Source organism: Pimephales promelas, chromosome 16 (assembly GCF_988280905.1).
Source record: "Pimephales promelas chromosome 16, fPimPro1.hap1.1, whole genome shotgun sequence".
NCBI classification, from domain to species: Eukaryota; Metazoa; Chordata; class Actinopteri; order Cypriniformes; family Leuciscidae; genus Pimephales; species Pimephales promelas.
Window position 1 is genome coordinate 17977282 of NC_142784.1, and position 20306 is coordinate 17997587.

Consider the following 20306-nt stretch of genomic DNA (forward strand, 5'->3'; position numbering starts at 1 on the left):
ATCATTTACTCACCCTCATGTCGTTTTAAACCTCAATGAATTTTGTCTTTGGAACAAAATATATGATGTAAAACGTTCTTTTGGACCCCATTGAAAATATGGACAAAAAGAGTTTAAACCTTCTTCAGAATTGTAACGGTATTATTTAAGTTTGGACTATTACATATTATATACAGTACCAAAAATTTAACTGTCAGGAAAATAAACATGAAAAGTGCATGATGATATCTAAAGAAAAACAACTCTTCACCTTGAAAGTTTCTATGTGTCATTTATTTGTCCTTATCTTAGCACGCTGACTTTGACGTGACTAGTCATCTGCATCGTTGGATTGGAATTTGGAGAGATCTGTTTTTTTTTTTTAATTGTTAGGTTCACAACAAGGTCCTCAAAAGTGTGGTAGTCCTTGTCCATTCTGTCTGGAGTTCTTATACAGTATGTTTGAATATTGTGTGGCACTGCCTGCGAATCCAAAAAATTGGAGAAAATACTATTTGTTACTCTTTAATAAGGAGACTTGGTTAACATTCAGATGTGTGCTTGGTCTGAATTAAAATATACACTAACCTCTTGCCAGGCTCAGACACACCTGGAATTGCTTTATGCATATTAGTTATCTTTGAGGACTGATGGGGGGTCACTTTCATCGATGAGGATGTCCAGCTGCAATTAAAGCACATTAGGATTGTTTTAGAAGCCAGATTTCAATCTCTGAAACACCACCTGATCCATTCGTGGAGAAAACAGAGCTTTATGAAACAACCCCCAACCACGCCAGGCTTCATCCAAATATCTTACCTCTCTCTTTTTATTTTTAGTTTCCAAGTCCAAGACATCTGACAGATCGGTCTCTCTATCCAGTAAGGGTTGAGAAGGCATGCTTAAAGGATCAATGAGAATTTCTGAGGGAACAGCCGGGTGCTTCCAAGAAGATGGTGTGTTGATGCTCCATCTCTCGGATTGTCCAAATGTACCTATAGAGTTCAATGTAGTTTAGGTTATCATACATTTGATTCCTGAACAAATGAATCTAATTAGTTCTTTTCAGTGAATCAAACACATATATAGCATATGTCTTATGAACCTACAAATTGAACATTTTATTTGATCATTTCAAGTAGTAGTCTTTAGGTCTATTAAAGGTGCAGTCACAGTCACATAATCTGTTATCAGTATTGTAGGAATGGTCAATGTGACAGATTTTGTAAATTGATTTTGACAAGTACATTTTTCAAGTATCCACTTTTTCTTCCGAGGTTTTTTTTTTCCTTTGGGGAAATGTTTACTTCACTACATTCCAAAGCAAAAAATCATTACTCTACTTCATTTCATAAAAAAAAAAACATATCGTTCCTCGTTATTTTGAACTGAAGAAATCGCCACCAGATACCCAAGCTGAGAAGTGATAGATTGATTCATGAACAAGCCAATTCTTTCCAATGAAATTGTTGAATTGGATTCCTGTTGAATTGGTTCCGAAATTGCAAACTATTTTTTCATGAATCTGACTAATCTGACTGCAGTTCTTGAGTCAACAACTCACTGAATCAGTGATCCATCAAAATGTTGTATTGTTGTAGCTTGACTTGCGCAATAAGTCCCTAATTCTGAATTTTAGCATTATATTTGTAAATTAAAATTTAGATTTAAATCATGTCAGTTATTTGTGATCTAAATCTGCAGTAATAATAACAATAATAATACATATAATATATAATAAGTTTTGGTGATAAAAAAAACTTTTGATTTTTTAAATTGATTGCATCTTCAACACCATAGACTCACTGAACCATCAAGACTTTCTCCTGAGTCAGCATCTCGATGCTTGTTCAATGGCTAAGGCATTGCAATTATTGTACAGTTACATAACCAATCAGAGGTTGTTCAGTCTAAGCCATAAATCCCCATCCAGGTGCTTTAAACAAAAAAACTGGTTCTTTTAGATTACCCTTTTCCCCTTTACTTTCACTTTCCATTAAAACCCATGTATGCGTATTGTGTGCATGTGTTTGTTTAGATTAGTTATGTGTTTGTGATTTCGTTTTTTTAGCTGAGTGTTGATTCTGCTCCCTCCTTGCTACAATACATGCTAAGAAATAGTTATTTTTCTGTGGCCACGAAAAAATCCTTTCTGAGAATTGATAGACTATCAATACTGAGTGTTCGCTGGACAAACAGATTGATTGATTCAGCTTAAACTAATTCAAATAACTGATCCAAATATTTATCTTTTGAGATAATTTAATAGCGTCATTTGTTCAGGTTTTGGACTACACTGGTTGACCTGAAAGTTTTGATTCAGTGAAAAAGAACCAACTCAAGAGTCATTATTCCGAAATCGGACTAAACTGGTGACATAGAATTTAGTAGCACTGTTGTTGAACTGCTGAATAAGTATTGCAGGAAATGCTGTACTGTACATTTTAATTATTTTAATATGATACTTAGTATGATGCACATTGGGAAAAGAAGGCACATGCCACAACTGTTACTTCCTGAAAAGAAAAGAAAAAAAGAAAACAACAAAGCAACTTGTAGATGTACCTATAAACTCCCCATGGATACTCCACAACCGTACTGAGAAGTCCAATGAGGAGGTAAGCAGAAACTGGTCCTTGTCAATTATCTTCAAGCTTGAGGAGAGGAAATTATGTTAATAATGTTTTTTTAATAACAAATGCTAAACAAAAAAATGTAAGGAAAATACATAAAATAAGAGTAAACAAACTATTAAACTATTAAAAAAAATATTGAATAAACCCCACTTTTTGAACATACCTAGTGATGCTGCTGATGTGTGCACGCCAGAAGTTCACCTCTAGAAATGAATAACACCACATCAAGACTCAACATAAGCATAAAAAAAACAATAAAATGAGGACTGCCCTTACTTTTAGGAGGGTTTTGTTCAGGCCCAAAGGCATATTGCTTAACGTCATAAACGTAGATGAAGCCGACATGATCGGCAGTAAAAAGCATGCGGTCATCCTGCGTTAAAGCCAGTTTCATAATCGCCTGCTGATGCTGAGACTTAAACATAAGATTTAATTAGAACCTTTGTCTCCTTCTGTTGACATTGAATTAATAATCAAACTTGAGGAAAGACGTGATATATAATAGAAATATACAACTTACAGCCTGAAAAGATGTGATGAACTTCCCACCATTCAGAACACTCCAGAAATGAACATAACCTTTGAAAGAGATGAAATACCTTCTGCAAATTTTACATTAACTGATTTCTATCATTTTATTCATTGCAAGGAGCACTTTACCTTCAGTATCTGAAGATACAAGCCAAGCAGAAGAGGACAGTTCAGGAACAAACACCCGGGTCTTTAAAAAGATGAGGCTCAGCACACTTGTGCATTGAACTATCAATAAAAAAAAGTAGTCCAAATGAGTTTTGCATCATATACTAAGTTTTTATATGACAGATTTGATTGAGGACCAGCAAATCTGAAATCATTATTCACTGAAAATTCATGGGTCGATTGGCATACCAGGAAAACTGCTGCTCTGTTGAGGGGTCGCTTGAGGAGTCTGGAAGCGAGACAGTATGCGTTCAGACACTACATTCCATACGATGATCTCCCCATCGTAGCTGCCAGTGGCCAGGAAGTGAGGTGTGCATTGAGCAATGCACAGAATATCCACTTTGTGCCCATTCCTCTGTGTGTGAAACATTCAACACATTTCTCAAAGTGTCCCTGCATATTTGAAGGGGATTCAAAGTCTATGTGTGTAGACATGGGTGTGAGTTGTGGAGGATGCTAATACCACATCGTCCAGCCAAGAAGGTTTTGGTTTCTCATTGTATGGAGTTTCCTCTTTGGAGTCCTGTCAAAGAAAAATAACGTGTTTAGCTTCAAAAGTAATCACTGGCAATTTTATACACTATTCTGTTCACAGCCTCTTGAATGAAATTAAATCACTACTAAATCTGGTGCATATTGTGGCTTAATCGGGAAAAGAATTGCCCATTCAAATACAAGGCAACCTGACCAACAAGTTAAAATACTAATTACACCATTCTTGATTTTATGTAATTTGGTGGCGAGAAATAGATAGTTCAGAAAGTACATTTTTAAGAGATTATGATACAAATGAGAATAAAATATGAAAAGAACTATTTCACTGGTTTTGGCCATCCATCTGTTAGGCTGTCTCAGTAAGTACACAAATAGATAATACCAATTTGGGTCAAGCAACTTCCAAGCAATGGTTGCATTAGTAATTAGAGAAAAAAGACTGGATGGATGGATGGATGGATGGATGGATGTATGGATGGATGGATGGATGGATAGATGGATGGATTGATAGAGACAGGCTAGATAGAGACAGGATAGATAGATAGATAGATAGATAGATAGATAGATAGATAGATAGATAGATAGATAGATAGATAGATAGATAGATAGATAGATAGATAGATAGATAGATAGATAGATAGATAGATAGATAGATAGATAGATAGATAGATAGATAGATAGATAGATAGATAGATAGATAGATAGATAGATAGATAGATAGATAGAAACAAATAGTGAACAAAAGCTCTTATAATAGATGGAATAATGGACTGTCAGAAGGAAATGGAGGAATAAACCAGACCAAACAGCACTCAAGCACTTTTGAGGAGGGAGGAACATTGAAGTAAATGAAATATGGAAATGTAGTGAACAGCAATAAAGGCGAGAGTACCAGGGGGAAGAAAACAGGTCATGGCAGTCAACCATTTTATGAGAGCCATCTAGGGAATTATGCTGATATAAAAAAGGGTCGTAAGGGAAGAAGGCTGGTCACTTTATACTCACCACGTAAATGTCAATTCTGTGGTCCCAACCAACAGAAATCACAAATCTGCCAAAAGAAATAAAAAAGTTAATCAGCCAAAAAATGAGGATAATAATATCCATGATGATAATGACGCTTGCAGTCAGCAGAGACTTACGCGTTCCTGTGCAGTGTCAGGTAGAGGCAGTCACAAATCTCTGCACATTTTCCATCTGGGAAAAAAGCAGAATGCATGGCTTTGCTTCACAACAGCTTTATTGGTAATTTGGGATATAATATACTCTGAATAATCTGTCATTCTCAGGAGCAAAGCAAATCAATCACATGCACGTTAAGAACTATAAGGAATTATTGACCTCTCTTATATTTCTTCACGCACTGGCCGTTGTTGAAGTTCCACATCTTAAGGCAGCCATCTCTTCCACCCGTCACTAGCCTGGTAAAAAAAGAAAACAAAGAAAGAAACAAAGAAAAAACACTGCCAAAAACAGTAATAATATGCAATGTCATATGTTTCAATTAGCTTTAACAACCTCCTTCCGCTAGAGTCAAAAGCCATGCAGGTAATAGCAGACTCTTCATGAGCACCTCCAAACTCAAACATCTGAGCTCCAGTTTCCACATCCCAGACTTTGACAACCTGAATTCAAGTAAATACGTTCAAGAACTACATTTAGAAAAGAGGGACGGTTGCTTTACTAAAAACAGCACAGCTTGTCATGATTTTAAATTATAGAATTACTTTTAAAACACTCCTGGATAAAAATGTACATCAATCATTTGGATCTTACGGAAAATGAATGTTAAAGGAACCTTGACTACTCACAATAATAAGCGATTGTGAGTAGTCAAGTAGTCAACCAAAAACCCTACTTAAGACAAACAAACCGGTACCCATACATTTTAATTTGTTACTCACACAAAAAGCTATCACATGACTTTATAAGAACTGGAATATAGCACACAAGATGTATGAAGTACTTGTATGTTTTTATTTATGGTTTAGAGAAAGAAATTAATACTTTCATTCAGCAAGAACACATTAAATTGCTCAAAAGAGAAAGTCAAATATTTTACACTGTAATAAGATATTTCTATTTCTAATAATTGGTTTTCTTTTGGACTTTATAATCAAAGAATCCTGAAAAAAAAAATACTATGTTTTCCACAAAAATATTAAGCAGCACAAATGTTTTCAACATTGAGAACAATATCTTTCTTGAGCACCAAATCAGCATATTATAATGATTTCTGACGGATCAAGATTGCTGAAAAATGTGCTTGGCCATCAAAGGAGGAACTTATATTTTAAAAATATACTAAAAGTGATTTTCAATTGCAATAATATTTTACAATAGTAATGTTTTCACTCTATTTTAAATAAAATAAATGCAGCCCCGGTGAGCATAAGTGACTTCTTTCAAAAAGAGCATCTGCGTCCTCAATGTATTTCATACAGATACTTCTCAAAAGCACTCACTGAGCCCTCAGAGCAGCTCACCACCTGCCTAAACTCCTCACTGTATCCGCAGCACAGCACTGGCTCTTCATGGGACAGAATCTGATTGCCCTTAGGCTGTGGTCTACAACAGATGGCATATGAAAGGAGAAAGGAAGCAAAATAACTAGAAAATTGTTGCTAAATACACATACAACCTAATGGCTTATAGCATCTGATACTCATAATAGGCTTTGAAATCCTTGTTATATAACATCTAAGATACATACTTTGTCTGAAGGGATAGTAAGGAGAGAGAATCTGCGGCGATGTAGAGCCCCTTCACAGCTGAAGAGTAGAAGCACGCAGACAATTCTCCCTGGATATTACTTGCCTCTGGATCAGCGGTAAACAGACACGTCTCATCCTTAATGTGCCATATCTATAAAAAAAAATGTGTAAGTAAAATGTCATCAAAATTCTGTTGTTCCCAAACCCATATGACCTTCTTTCTAACGTGAAACACAAATGGAGAATTATAAACAATATTCTGCCCACTGTTGCCCACAAAATAATGAAAGTAAATGTGGACTGGAGCTGTCAAGCTTCGAAAAAGTTTCAAGTAATAGTATCATAAAAGTATTTGTGAATTATACACATGAACAGATCAACAGACTATTCTGAACAGACTATTCTTCACTTTAGTGGACTTTTTATTGTGACCGGTGTTCTGACAATTCATGCAATTCACTTTTATTTATTTATTTATTTTACAAAAGGTACATTTTCATGTGTTATAATGTAATTTCCCTTTTATAAATGCTAACTAGATATGAATATTTGTACAGTCAGCCAGCTGATCAAGAATAACTGAAAGTTTTAGTAAGGCTACTAAGGAAAGGTGTGCTTTGACAAGTCAAAAATGAATATTTGATGATAATTTTTACTTTTCACACCATTTTAAAGATAAAAATAGTATTCTACAGTATACTTTAGCTGGTCATATTTCATATAATATTAATCTGAATTATTTGTGATTTATTCACGCTACGGGAGCATTTTCGGATCATTGAGTAGGTAAGATCAGTCCAGTTCAGACCGGTTTTCAGACCGGTTTAGTGAACAGAATCAACTGGTTCATAGAAAAGAACAATTTAACTCAAAGAATGATTCCGTCACAAACATTTCTTCTTTTTTTTTGTATAAATGCGTAAGGAGAGACTGGGTATATTTAAGTATTTTAGACTTTAGACTTTGAATCCAGTGCATATTTTTTGTGGTGCTTTTTGTCATTTTGTAGCTTGACAGCCTTGTCCTTGTTCACCTTCATTACACTGACAAGAGTGAAACCTTTTGTGTTCAGAGATGAAAGAAAGTCATATGAGTTTACAATAACTTGAGGTTGAGTGAATTAATTGTAATCTTTGGGTTAACTATCCATTAATAAACAAGTAGTGCAGTCTATTAATGTTGCATTTGGTTTTAACATTTTTGCATTTTTGGTTTGGTTTTTAAGTTTAATTTTAGCTTAGTTTAATGTTTGGCTTTTACATATTGAGAAGATTTTTGATTTTAAGTAATGAATCAATTCCTCACCTTAGCAGTCTTGTCTGTGGAGACTGAGTAAATGTGCCCATCTTCTGAGGAGATACAGAGGTAGGAAACGGGGGCATCGTGACCTTTCAAAATCCCTGTTGGTCTACTGCCATTTCGAAATGTAAAATTACTAGCCTGGCATTTAACATCAGTAATTGATAACACAGTATTACCTATTTATATTTAAAATTTTCTAAGGCTTATAGAGATCAGAGAAGAAATTGTCCAAATGAATTAAAATCAGAGCGATGCCACTTACGAAGAAGATATCCTAAAGATATAAGGCATACTTAGGCACATCAGGATTCCACATGCGCAACAGCCTGTCCATCCCGCCAGTGACGAAAAGATTACGCTTCTCGCAGAAATCAAAGGCCATGACTCCTTTAGGAACGGTGAAGATTGTTTGGTTGCTGGTTGCCCTCTGTGTGACTTTCTTAGACTTTCCCTTTTCGCTCACTTCTGTCATCTTTCTCATCTGCTCTTGCATGTAGGATGATGGATGAATGCATCCTAATTAAAAACAGATTGTCAAACCTTCATACAGGCATATCCACTCAAACAGATCACAGCTGACAGATTCAGAGCCCTTTCCCCCTCTTTCTGAGTCATGGTGTGTTATTCAAATGAGTTTAAGTGGAGCTTCATTGCACTGAGTTTTGACATATCTCTCTCATCTGGCATTAAACATGCAAGACGCCAGATTTGCTATTTTCTTCCTTCTGCCATGTTAAACAGACATCCATGAGAAAGAAGTGAGATTTTCTACACTATTTTCTACACATGGGTTTATATGACTGTTAAGGTCAGATTCCACCGTAAAATCAAATTATCTTAAATCATATCTTGCATAAATAAAATGAACGTAATTTTAAGATCATTACGATTTTTTTGCTCTAAGCCCATTTCGACCACTATTCTCATTATCTTTTTGCATCTGTATGTTTCCCTCTTGCTTGTATTTCTCATTATTTTTAATTATGCTTCTCATTACTGTAATGCAATAATGAGGAAGGCAATGTGCTTAACTGCCATGAAATAATGTAAAAAAAAAAATCTGAATAGTCCTAAAAATATGCTTAATTTTATTCAGGCAAAATATGATTTCTGATGTTTCCTTTTGATTTTGGTGTGACATATAAACCTATTAAATGAGAGAGAATGATCAAAATTATCACACTGTACTGCAAAAAGTAAACCAATAGAAGTCAATTTTAAATGTTACCTATAACAAGGGCAGAGTCTTCATCCCCTGATGAGGATACAATGGCAGGTATGCTTTGAAAATATTTCACCTGAATTGATAATAAAATATTCTTACATTTTAGACATGTGTTTGTTCTTTTATAAAAAAGGAGATGATTATAAAAAACTAATTTAGTAAAATATGATATTAGTAAAATTGATTGCAATGTATATGAGAAGAAGAAAAAAAATATGTATGAATAATGTTTAAATATGAATAAATATTTAACCTTTGACACCCAGTCTTGATGGACTTTCCATCTGATAAATGTTATTTCTGGTTCCCGAACTGCATGGTCGAGGCTTATGCTTGACACGTTGTCAACCTGTGGCAATCTTTTCCACAATCTAGGACATAAATGCATTCTTAAAAAAGTGCACAATACAAATACTGCACAACATTTACTTAAAAAAAGGACTGATCCTATGCCTGTTTGGTTTTTTGCTTATTAAAATATGTAAATAAGATGAATATCATGCACTGTGTCAGTGAGCAAGGTAATATAATATTCTTAACATACCAGTAATCTTTCACATCTCTCCAGAGAACAGAATCAATGTTCTAATTAATGTATTCATTAATTTATGAAAATCAGAACATCCCTGCATGACATGCTATTGTGATTTTGTTTGACAAAAACTGCATTTGGAAAATGTATACTATTAAGAGACCTTGTTTACCTCAGTTTATCCCTGATCGATGTTATTAACAGGATGTTCACACAGCCCTAGAGTGCCAAAAGCTTAGTGACTAGTTAAACACATTGTATTTCATGAAATTAATATGTGTATGATTGCCTTTGTTTACTTACCTGAGAATCACCATATACAATGATACACTCATCTGGGCCTGTAGAGCTAAGAAAAGCAGAGTATATATATTTTTTTAATTATGAGAAAACGAAAAACATTGACATATCAACAAAGAGCATTGTGTGTTCTTGTTCTTAAATATGTTAGTACAAAAAAGAGTCAACATAACATACCATTATTATTTTATTTGATCTGTTTTCTAATATCATGTTACATTGTAAATGCAGAGCAAATTCAGTTTTTTTGTTTTTTTACTAAAATCATATCTGAAACCATTGAACATGAATAAAACTCCAAAACAGCAATCACGTCAACATGTCTGACATGAATCAGGTCTGCTCACCAGTAATCCAGATTTAAAGGCACAGTTTCTAGTGCACTCAACTGACAGCAAGGCTCCAAAGAGGGAAGCTCATAAAACTGGATCTCTCTGGATCTGTAAATTGAGAGAATATATGTTGTTTGGATCGACTGAAGGAAAGGCAGAGATCAGATGTGGCTGTTATATATGAAAAACTGTTTTTTCCCCAAGAACACGAAGTTACATGGTATACTTAAGTCGAATAACAGAGCAGTCCCCAGGCTGCTCCGTGGGAATCATCACTGTAATAAATGTAAATTGCTTTGGATAAAAGCATCTTGCAAATTCATCTTCATTTGAAACAGCATGCCATAGGGAAAAATCTTCATTAGAAAGTTGTATACACTACAGTGAATTATAAAAACTGTTATGTAAAAATAAATGTATTTTAAAAGCAGTTTACCCAGTTCCAATAATCAGTTTGTTGTACTCTGTCATTGGCACAAAATCAGTAGCCCATTTTTGTTTTCGATTGACGGATCTCTCGGGCTGGATATAGAAACACAGAAATGATTCAAATTAAATTGGTTAATTAAAAAATGGAGGAGACCAGGAACAGGAATAAACAAATGTAAATGTAACCCACAAACACATTCTTCTTGCTCCTCAAATAAAGCTTGGGGGTCCAAAAGTTAACAACCCCATCTTCTCTTAGAGTCATAACGATTCCATTAGAATGCAAGTGGATTCTCACAACAGGCTTCCCACGCTTTAGAAACTTAATATTAGCCGGCAATATAAAGGCTGCCATTTTACTGCGATGCACAGTCTGTTCCTTCGCTTCGTTCTCCTGGTGTATGTATGTGCAGAACTCATGCTAAAAGACAGAGAGGAAGACTTAAATAAACTTTAATAGAATTTGATATGGAATTGTGTTCAATATTTCATGGTAAAGATTATGAGTCGCATTCACAAATCATGTAAATATACACATATTTTGTATTAATGATATCAATATTATTCTACATTATTTTTATATTATAACATTATGAAAACATGCAACGCATTCTCACCCCAAGGCGTCACCTTTGACCATGCTTCAATATTTGACGTTTTATGCGCCCTTTAGCGTCACTTACATGACGCGATCCTACGGATCCTAAAGGAAAGCGTCAGTCAGAGGACGCGGTTAGGTTTAGGTGTGGGGGTAGGGTACACGCGATCCTAGGGCGTCATCTAACTGACGCTAAAGGGCGCCTAAAGCGTCAGATATTGAAGTGCTTCAAATGCTTCAAATGAAGTGATATCAAATGCTTCCCAAGGCGTCAGTTAGGTGGCGCCTTGGGGGTGAGAATGGGCTGAAACTATAGCTTGATAAAATTAGTATAATATGTATACATTTCGTAATACAAAAATATAATTTATATAAAAAACATTAAGTACAATTTGGAAATTAGGGATACATTTACTTGCAAACTTAATTTCAGTTATGAATTCTACTGTATTCTATTATTCCTGCACAAATATGTGCATTTAAAGTTACTGAATGAGACCCATTTTGACCACTTGACCACAAAGGTTTTACATGCAAAAATTTGACTCAAAAACAGATGCAACTGTGCATTTAACACATTGTCTAAGAGAGCAAGTTAGAGATTTAAAGAGGAAGCAGTGAATCATTCATACCCATTCGATTTTGCCATCACAAGTGTAATCGATCTTCATGAATAGCTGGTGAATGTGAGATTCTTTCTGTGACGTTTCAAAAAGTGTTAGTCCAAAGTAATGGGTGGAAAGACAGTGAGAGAGAAAGAGAAGATTGTGCAATCATAAATAAAGATTTTAGGTCTTGGGTTAATCTATTTACACAAGCAACAAGATAGCAACTGAATATATAAACCTCTCATTACAGTGCTTTTACAGTACTTACAGCTCCTTTCAAACCTGGGCAGTTTTTCACAACAGATTTGAATTCTGAATAATCCAACATATGGATGCCAGCCTTTGCGAACTCCTGCTCAAGAGAACAGAATTAGGAAAGTCATATTGTGTCCAATTAATTAATTAAATTAGATTTCCAATTAATCTACACATTTTGAATACTTACATCATAAGCCAGTTTAATTTGCTTTAGATCATCAATGGTCACCATCTTCTCAATCTAAAAATAAATTAAACGAGGCAAAAATCTCACAGAACATGTGAGTTGGAAGAAGCATATAATGTGCAAGTCTCTCCAGAGAGGTTTGTAAGAAAGAAGATTAACATCATAAAGTCACCGTGATGGATGCTATTTCAGTATAAATCGACTAACATCTTTCTGCATGTCACAAAAATGAAACCGCGGCTGGATTTCGATAGGTTGCTGTCACATTTTCTGCTCCTCCTTACAATAGTAAATTCACTTGAAATTGAAATGTCTGCAATGTGATGCAATTTTAATTTTGTTGTGAATCAAAATCCCATGTTTCATCAGTCTGCAGACAATCAATAGATTACATGCCAGTCAAATCAGTCAAACCATCTACCGTGAATAAAGGAATATGATGGAATGATGAAAGATATAAGATAGGGGTTTCTTTATCGGATTTAAGATTAGTGTTTTTTTATTTATAAGGCTAATTTACTCTGGGTTCTTTGCAAATCTTTTAGCAATTTCATGTTTGAGACTGTATTTTGTGACAACAGTCTCTTTAGACTAACAACAGACCTCAATTTACTCACAAATTAAAAATCGCCACAAAAATTAGGAAATTACAGAGGGAACCCTAGGTAAATTAGCCTTCTCAGTTGGCCTAAGAATTGATAATAAGCACTGCATCTGCCACAACAATTAAGATTTCAATTAGGGTGACAGGATTAAATAGCAAAATAAACACTGAAAACAGCTGAGCTACGGTTAGACTACTGAAAAATGTAGTCAGGGGTGTCCCTATACTTGTAGTTATTTGCTCTCCTACTGATAAACACAGATTATAACTTTGATTCCTATTGCCCTGTGCATTCAGATGGCAAATTACCTCCAGCACAAACAAATTTGGTCTTGATAAGGACAAAAATAATTGAATTGCTTTCTGGGGAGCAAGTTCAAGCACTGTTGAAATAAATAATGCATGTCCACTGTGTCATTCATTCAACCTAGTCATGACATATTACCCTGGAGCCCATCCAAAGGTCATCCAGCTAATGAATTAATGGATTCTACGCAGCCCCGCTAGTCACACTTTGTCAAAAAAAATTGTATCTCAAAAGACAGTATCTCGTGGCCTCAAGATAGTAACTTGAGGCCTCAAGATAGTAACTTGTGGCCTCAAGATAGTAACTCGTGGCCTCAAGATAGTAACTCGTGGCCTCAAGATAGTAACTTGTGGCCTTAAGATAGTAACTTATGGCCTCAATATAGTATCTCGTGGCCTGAAGATAGTAACTTGAGGCCTCAAGATAGTAACTTGTGGCCTCAAAATAGTAACTCGTGGCCTCAAGATAGTAACTCGTGGCCTCAAGATAGTAACTCGTGGCCTCAAGATAGTATCTCGTGGCCTCAAGATAGTATCTCGTGGCCTGAAGATAGTAACTCGTGGCCTCAAGATAGTAACTTGTGGCCTCAAAATAGTAACTCGTGGCCTCAAGATAGTAACTTGTGGCCTCAAGATATACTTATGGCCTCAATATAGTATCTCGTGGCCTGAAGATAGTAACTCGTGGCCTCAAGATAGTAACTTGTGGCCTCAAGATAGTAACTTGTGGCCTCAAGATAGTTACTTGTGACCTCAAGATAGTAACGTGAGGCCTCAAGATAGTAACTTGTGGCCTCAAGATAGTAACTCGTGGCCTTAAGATAGTAACTCGTGGCCTTAAGATAGTAACTTGTGGCCTCAAGATAGTAACTTGTGGACTCAAGATAGTAACTCGTGGCCTCAAGATAGTAACTTGTGGCCTCAAGATAGTAACTTATGGCCTCAATATAGTATCTCGTAGCCTGAAGATAGTAACTTGTGGCCTCAAGATAGTATCTCGTGGCCTAAAGATAGTATCACGTGGCCTCAAGATAGTAACTTGTGGCCTCAAGATAGTATCTCGTGGCCTAAAGATAGTATCACGTGGCCTCAAGATAGTAACTTGTGGCCTCAAGATAGTAGCTTGTGGCCTCAAGATAGTAACTCGTGGCCTCAGATGAAATAATTAATCAACAAATTTCCCTGGATTAATACACAAGAAGCAAATATAGTAAATATATAATCAGGACATGAAGGCGGCGGTGCGTTAACTGGAGCGCGTCTCATAAAAGAACCAATACTCAGACCTGAGAAGAAAGCTTGAAATGTGTACTTTTAAACAAAACAATTACAAACTACAAGAAATTGGCTACTCTCTGCTTATGTAGGCTATTTCATAAGAAGTCTCTCTATAGACGTGTCAATACTGCGAATATGGCGAGTCTGCACCGTCAACATTATCTTTGCAGCCACTGACATAGAAAACACTAGTTTATTAATAAAGAATTAAAATGTTTCATGCATAATCATTACTTGCTGGTTCTTTGTGGCAAGTTTTACTTCAGGTGTTGCATAATATCTCTGTGCCCAAGTAGCCACGAGTTAACTTACTATCTTGAGGCAACGAGATACTTATAAAAAATATTTTTTTCTTTTGACAAAGTGTGGATAAGGGGGGCTCCGTAGGATTCTGTACTCGATTCAAAATGTCATTTCAGAAAAAAAAGACTTCAATTTTGTCCTGCAGAAAGTTAATAATTTGCTTTTGGCATATTTAATGAAGCTTTGGTATGAAAAGAGTGACCTATTATACTATACTGACACCTTTAGGTTTTAAGATTGAAAGATGGGTGGCTAAAATGGAAGTTACAATTGGTTACTTATACATCAAACCTGGGACATAATAAATAGCTTTTTGAGGAATTAAATATGATATGATTTAGAGCAGATAAAATATACAAAAAGAAACATATTCTGTACCTAAAGTCGATGTAAAAACTGAATTCAGTGGTCTGTTTACTGGTCGGTTAGAGAAGAGCAGTTTAAAAAATGCAAAACAAGGTTAGAACGATATGAGGGTGGGCTCTGTGCTGGAGGGGGCGGGGTTAAACATTAAATATAACCTTATATATTAAATAGTAAACATTATATTAGATTTTAATTTCATATGCAATATTATGGATCATCAAAATCAATCCAGCTGCCCAACTCCCTTATTTATCATTATAACATTTACATTTGCATACCTGACCAGTGAGAGATGATGCTGGGGCAAGTTGCCATTCAATCTAGGTAGAATATAATTGTTCGAAAATGCAGCCAAGCAGCAGATGCTGCACAAGTGTGACCCTTTAACCTTTACCTTGAGCTCACAGAGGGTCCCAGCAGGATCTGCTCTGTAGCGTTTTTGCATGCTAAGTTTAACATCATCTCCCAGGGCAAGAGAGTGTCGTCTGGGTTCTTGCCTCAAAAGCTCTCTCTCTAGCCAAGCAGGAAGCTGTTGGTTCCTCTCAGTAGGGTCTAATATAGACCCAGTAGAATACACCCCATCAGCCTGCTGTCTGTACTGCATGCCCTGCTTCTGGTTCGGCCCAGCCGCTCCATATACTGGTCCAAAATCTGTCGAAATACTGCATAAGAGTGTTGCATTGAATATTTTGTTTATCATTTCTTTTTCATCTAAGTTATCAAGAAACAACCTTTCGCGCGCCACGTATAGCCCAACAGCAAACTCAAACATATACCTCTTACAGGTACTTGAGACAGCATGTCTCACTCTCAACAGGTTAAAGTAGGCTACTATCAATAAAAGATCTATTATCAGCAATACTTTTAGCTGTATTGCTGTGTTATGAATGACCACCCACACAAACACACATGTGTGTTGGGTTAGGGAATAGAATATAGTTTGCACATAACAAGTATTATGGGATGTCCCCATAAAACATGAAAACCCAACGTGTGAGTGGGTGTATTGCAGATTTAAATATTAAAATTGTACTGTATTTTTACAGAATTATCTTGTCAACCACAGCTGACAGCTTTTGTTGTTGTTGTTTTTATAGGGAGAACCTTAGACCTCCTAAATTTAATTTTGCAAAGTGAAAGCCAAGAGTATGTTAGATCAAATTAGAGTCACGTAATATCTTCATATTTGTCTGTCAAAACATGAATTAATCTTCAAGGACACAAACTGGTTCCAGCATGGCAACAGCATGATCCGTATTCCCTGGCAACAGTAAACACGATGAACAACGGGAGGAGTGACACTCAAGGTCAGGAGCTGTAAAATAATCCAATACCAATGTCGTACAAAACATAGTCCTCATACTGAAATGAAAGTCATGAAGCAGAACAAATTAGTCTCTGTATCAGGTGCTGTTTCAAAGTGGTGCTGAGCAACTGAAATGCTAAAAATGAAAAGCATAAAGCAGAATACCTGGGCTTGTTATGGGTCTCAAGTTGGGCTCCAGCAGATGAGGCCCGGATTTTCCTGCCTAGTGGCATAACTGAATAGATCTGAGAGTATCTCGTCTTTTTCGGCTTGGCTTCCGTTCTCTTTAGAGACTGCTTGCTTGTTTTGCAAAGGAGCTTAGAGACACAGCACACCTGAGTCTCAGGTTACCTGATACACAAAACCGAATGGAGTGGCTACGCATGCATTGTGATGAGAAACACATTTAAAACCACTGTGTAAAATTAAATTAATTCACCACTAAGTGAAATTAAATTGTTTTGTTTGTGTGTCTTTTCTATAGCTTGCTGTGCATATCCCTACCTCTTTATTGTGCTCTGCATAATAAATCAATTCATCTGATGTTGTTGATTTATAACTTTACTATTATTTTATAAAGTTAAAATACATAAAAATATCTATCTCAGGACTTAATGGCCTTTTCCAGTACCCTAAAAAATCTCAAGAGACAAATGATTAATGATTTTTTACATGTATTGTATTTTCATCATAGTAAAAAATCGCAACCACAAAAAAGAGCTGTATAGTAAAAATGGTTTATGTCTGTTTTCAGTTTATTTTGAGTGTTTTATTAAGCACATCATCAAAGATGCATAAAGGCATATCATTATATTAGGAGTGTTCTGACTCATGACCCTAAAAAAGACTGCACAAATATTCATATTGCTTTTCATTATTCAAAATGCCATGTTTATAAAGGCCCAGGCCAGGCAGACATCCTCTCCAGTGTGGAAGAAGGGGCTTGCATGAATACACCAGTATTCTTCACCTTACATCTATGAGAAGAGGAGCTGCTTATGTGCATTGTCTTCAAATCCTTCTTTTCTGGTAAAAGACAAAATAATATATATATAACACTTAACACAATAACAGGCTACACTGTAGGAATTATATTTATTTCTGCTTTTCAAGCAAATTCGGTAGGATTTCTAGAGGGATGCTTGTTATAATTACAAATTTGAAGTATAAAAACTTTTGCAACGACTGATCTAATTTGTTTGATTTTATTGTGAAGTTTTAAAATCACAGAAATATTAAAATCAGGGGGGAAAATATGCATTTCTAACAGTAAAAGTGGTACATATATTTCAAGAACACACATCACTCTTTCTCACCTTTATCAGATAATTTCTTACAAATCTGTAGAAACGTCTGAGGTGGGATTGAGTTGAGCACTGAGGAGACATCTGTATGTCCTTTTCCAAAATGCTTATTGTAGGTGGTCTGCAATTTGATGTTTTCCTGATTATTGATGTGGCTGTGAATCACTGTTGGGACTAAGATGTAAAAGAAAAATATGTCATTCTTCTCTAATTTGTGTGCCATACTGGTGCCGTAAGATGTCATACATTTTCATCTTTTTTTAGTGTGTAAATGTTGCTGTCTGAGTTTGAGTATGAAAAGTGTCTACAAAGCACAAAGTCCACAAGGGGTTACTGCCTTGGGATACCGGGATACTGCCTTGTAAGTAAAAGAGCCAATACTTATTGATAAAGTCATTGTGTCACCGAAGCTGCCATTAGAGCTGCCATCGCGCTTAAGACTGCACATGCGTATTGGCTGTTCTAGCCTGAAAATAAGCTTTGTTTCAATGCTATTTGATTATAAGAAACAACATTTATGGGATAGTTCATGTCAGATTTTGTTCACAGGGGAGGGACTAGAGTGTTACTGAAACATAAGTGTTACAGGTTTGCCGAAGCTTACCAATACCCCTTGTTGCTATACCATGTAGCTTATTGCACCCATAGCGAGAGTTGTTCCCCAAAAGCTCAAGTTTTGATTGAGGTGGGCGGTAGCTGTCTCTCATTTCAGTCTGAGTATAGTAATGGACAGCATGACTGTGGTTAAAAGGAGCAAAACTTGCATGGTTCTTCATAATCCCTGTGATTCGGACAGAACAAAACACAGACATTGAGATGTTTCAGTCATAATAAGATATCTTTGAAACCACAAGACCTTGAAATTAAATAAGATTCAAATACCTTTATAACTCACCTTGAGGTAATCCAATAAAGTCAGTCTGGTAGGTTGACCTGTGGGCACTCAGAGCCTTTTGGATTGCCTTCTCAGTCAAAGAAAGGTGAAGAGAGGAACTACCATCAAAGTGTTTAATTTGATCTGCATTATGTCTCCACACCATGAATGCCTTTGTGATAAAAGAAATAAAATTATGGTACACTCTTTCCAATGTTTTTTAAACTGCAAAAATGGATGACCTGCGGCTGCTTTACTTTACACAAAACAGAAAAAAAAAAAGAAAAAAAAAACTGGCGCTTTTGCGTAAGCTACAATATCCTTAGGAGACAAGAGAAGTTGGGAGAATCCGTCACTCTGATTAGAGATTTGTCGTCTTTTGAAGAAAAATTTTATTAATGTTTTTGAATTAATCAATATCAGTTTGTTTACACATCTTTTACCAGGACAGCAGTCCTCAGCATGCTATGTTTTTAGCGCATATAAACAGTGAATCTAGCTAGCTTCCCCCATTCAAACAGGACTTGGATGCCCAAAATATATATAGCTGCCCGGAGGCAATGCAAATAGGGCCGCCGAGGAAAAGATTTTCCTTGAAAGGGTCTTTGGCCTGGTTGATTTGGGTAATAGTGTGTTGAAACGTGCGTGGCTTTGGCGTGGCTTTGGAAGGAGCCAGGAAGGGAGGAGATTGTAGTTCTCAAACTTACCAACCCTGCCTTTAAGAAATAAAAACTGAAAGGTTTGTTGTGGAACCAAAGATGGTTCATATGGAATCTTTGTAAAAAATAAAATTATATAAAAACCATTGGAATTGGAACCTTTATTTTTAAGATTGCACATTCTACTGTTTTTTTTTTTTTTTCAAACATGTATGACTTTCTTTCTTCCATAGAACACAAATATAGTGCTACTGTGCTTTTTTAAATTTAACACACATTCAGCATTAGTAAGCATACGCTAAACAAATCAAATTATAAAAAGTGCCATTCACCTGGCTTGGGTGTGGGTTGTTCCTTCTGTTTCCTGATGCTGTGGCAGACCTTATACAGGCAGTCTTTGACACAGGCTTCCAGCAGAAGTCTTCACTGTATGCAGTTGTTCCCATTGGATCATCCAATGCATATGAATTTCTATAGATCTTGCCAGATGTTTTTCGGACTTGTGTTTGAAACAGTATTAAAACTAATTAAAACATTTTTAAAAAGCATAGGCTATACAATCACAATAAACTTGTCTAACCATAATTTGCCATGGTTGTCTTGACAGATATGAAATATCTGACTCTGTTGTCCAAACGACATCAATGTGTCCAGTATCAGATGTTTCTGTGCTGTTCACCTCCTCCGTCGTTTTACATTGAGAATCAAGAAGATAAACTTTGTAGCCTGTTATAATGCCCATCTAATCGGATGTTTTCTGTAAGATGGCATTGTTAGGAAACGCACAACAACGGGTGCGCGAAAGCAAACTGACGCTCCGCGGGGGTCTTTCTCCACGTCTTTTTCCTCACCTTCAAAAAAAAAAAAAAAAAAAAAAAAAACCCAACTCCGACAGTGTCAAGCGTCCAACGAGACAGCACACTGAAATCTATATTCCAGGTAGGCTATATGATTATTTTGACTGAAATAATTGCCCTATAGCCTATGCAAAACAAAATATTAAACATGC

The 20306-nt window shown here is 35.9% G+C and overlaps 2 protein-coding genes across 2 annotated transcripts; both read right to left on the bottom strand.

Annotated features, from left to right (window-relative positions):
- Nucleotides 1–273: 273 nt before the first annotated feature.
- wdr95 (WD40 repeat domain 95) lies at nucleotides 274–16821 on the bottom strand. The gene is made up of 30 exons (XM_039671262.2): nucleotides 16626–16821; nucleotides 15549–15816; nucleotides 12298–12351; nucleotides 12121–12204; nucleotides 11877–11942; nucleotides 10837–11067; nucleotides 10654–10739; nucleotides 10233–10325; nucleotides 9889–9934; nucleotides 9758–9804; nucleotides 9307–9424; nucleotides 9057–9126; nucleotides 8122–8344; nucleotides 7832–7937; nucleotides 6526–6677; nucleotides 6278–6380; nucleotides 5331–5437; nucleotides 5154–5233; nucleotides 4955–5009; nucleotides 4818–4863; nucleotides 3781–3840; nucleotides 3504–3672; nucleotides 3276–3374; nucleotides 3136–3194; nucleotides 2892–3030; nucleotides 2779–2818; nucleotides 2545–2633; nucleotides 799–974; nucleotides 568–663; nucleotides 274–462 (listed from the first exon to the last, which is right to left on the bottom strand). The coding sequence occupies exons 1-29, from the start codon at nucleotides 16691–16693 to the stop codon at nucleotides 610–612; spliced, it is 2988 nt and encodes a 995-aa protein (XP_039527196.2). The 5' UTR covers nucleotides 16694–16821; the 3' UTR covers nucleotides 274–462; nucleotides 568–609.
- A 118-nt stretch (nucleotides 16822–16939) lies between these two features.
- Nucleotides 16940–20133, bottom strand: tex26 (testis expressed 26). The gene is made up of 6 exons (XM_039671221.2): nucleotides 19878–20133; nucleotides 19630–19796; nucleotides 18660–18810; nucleotides 18369–18545; nucleotides 17777–17938; nucleotides 16940–17486 (listed from the first exon to the last, which is right to left on the bottom strand). Exons 1-6 carry the CDS (start codon nucleotides 19888–19890, stop codon nucleotides 17353–17355), a joined length of 804 nt encoding a protein of 267 aa, XP_039527155.2. The 5' UTR covers nucleotides 19891–20133; the 3' UTR covers nucleotides 16940–17352.
- Between the last annotated feature and the right edge of the window lie 173 nt (nucleotides 20134–20306).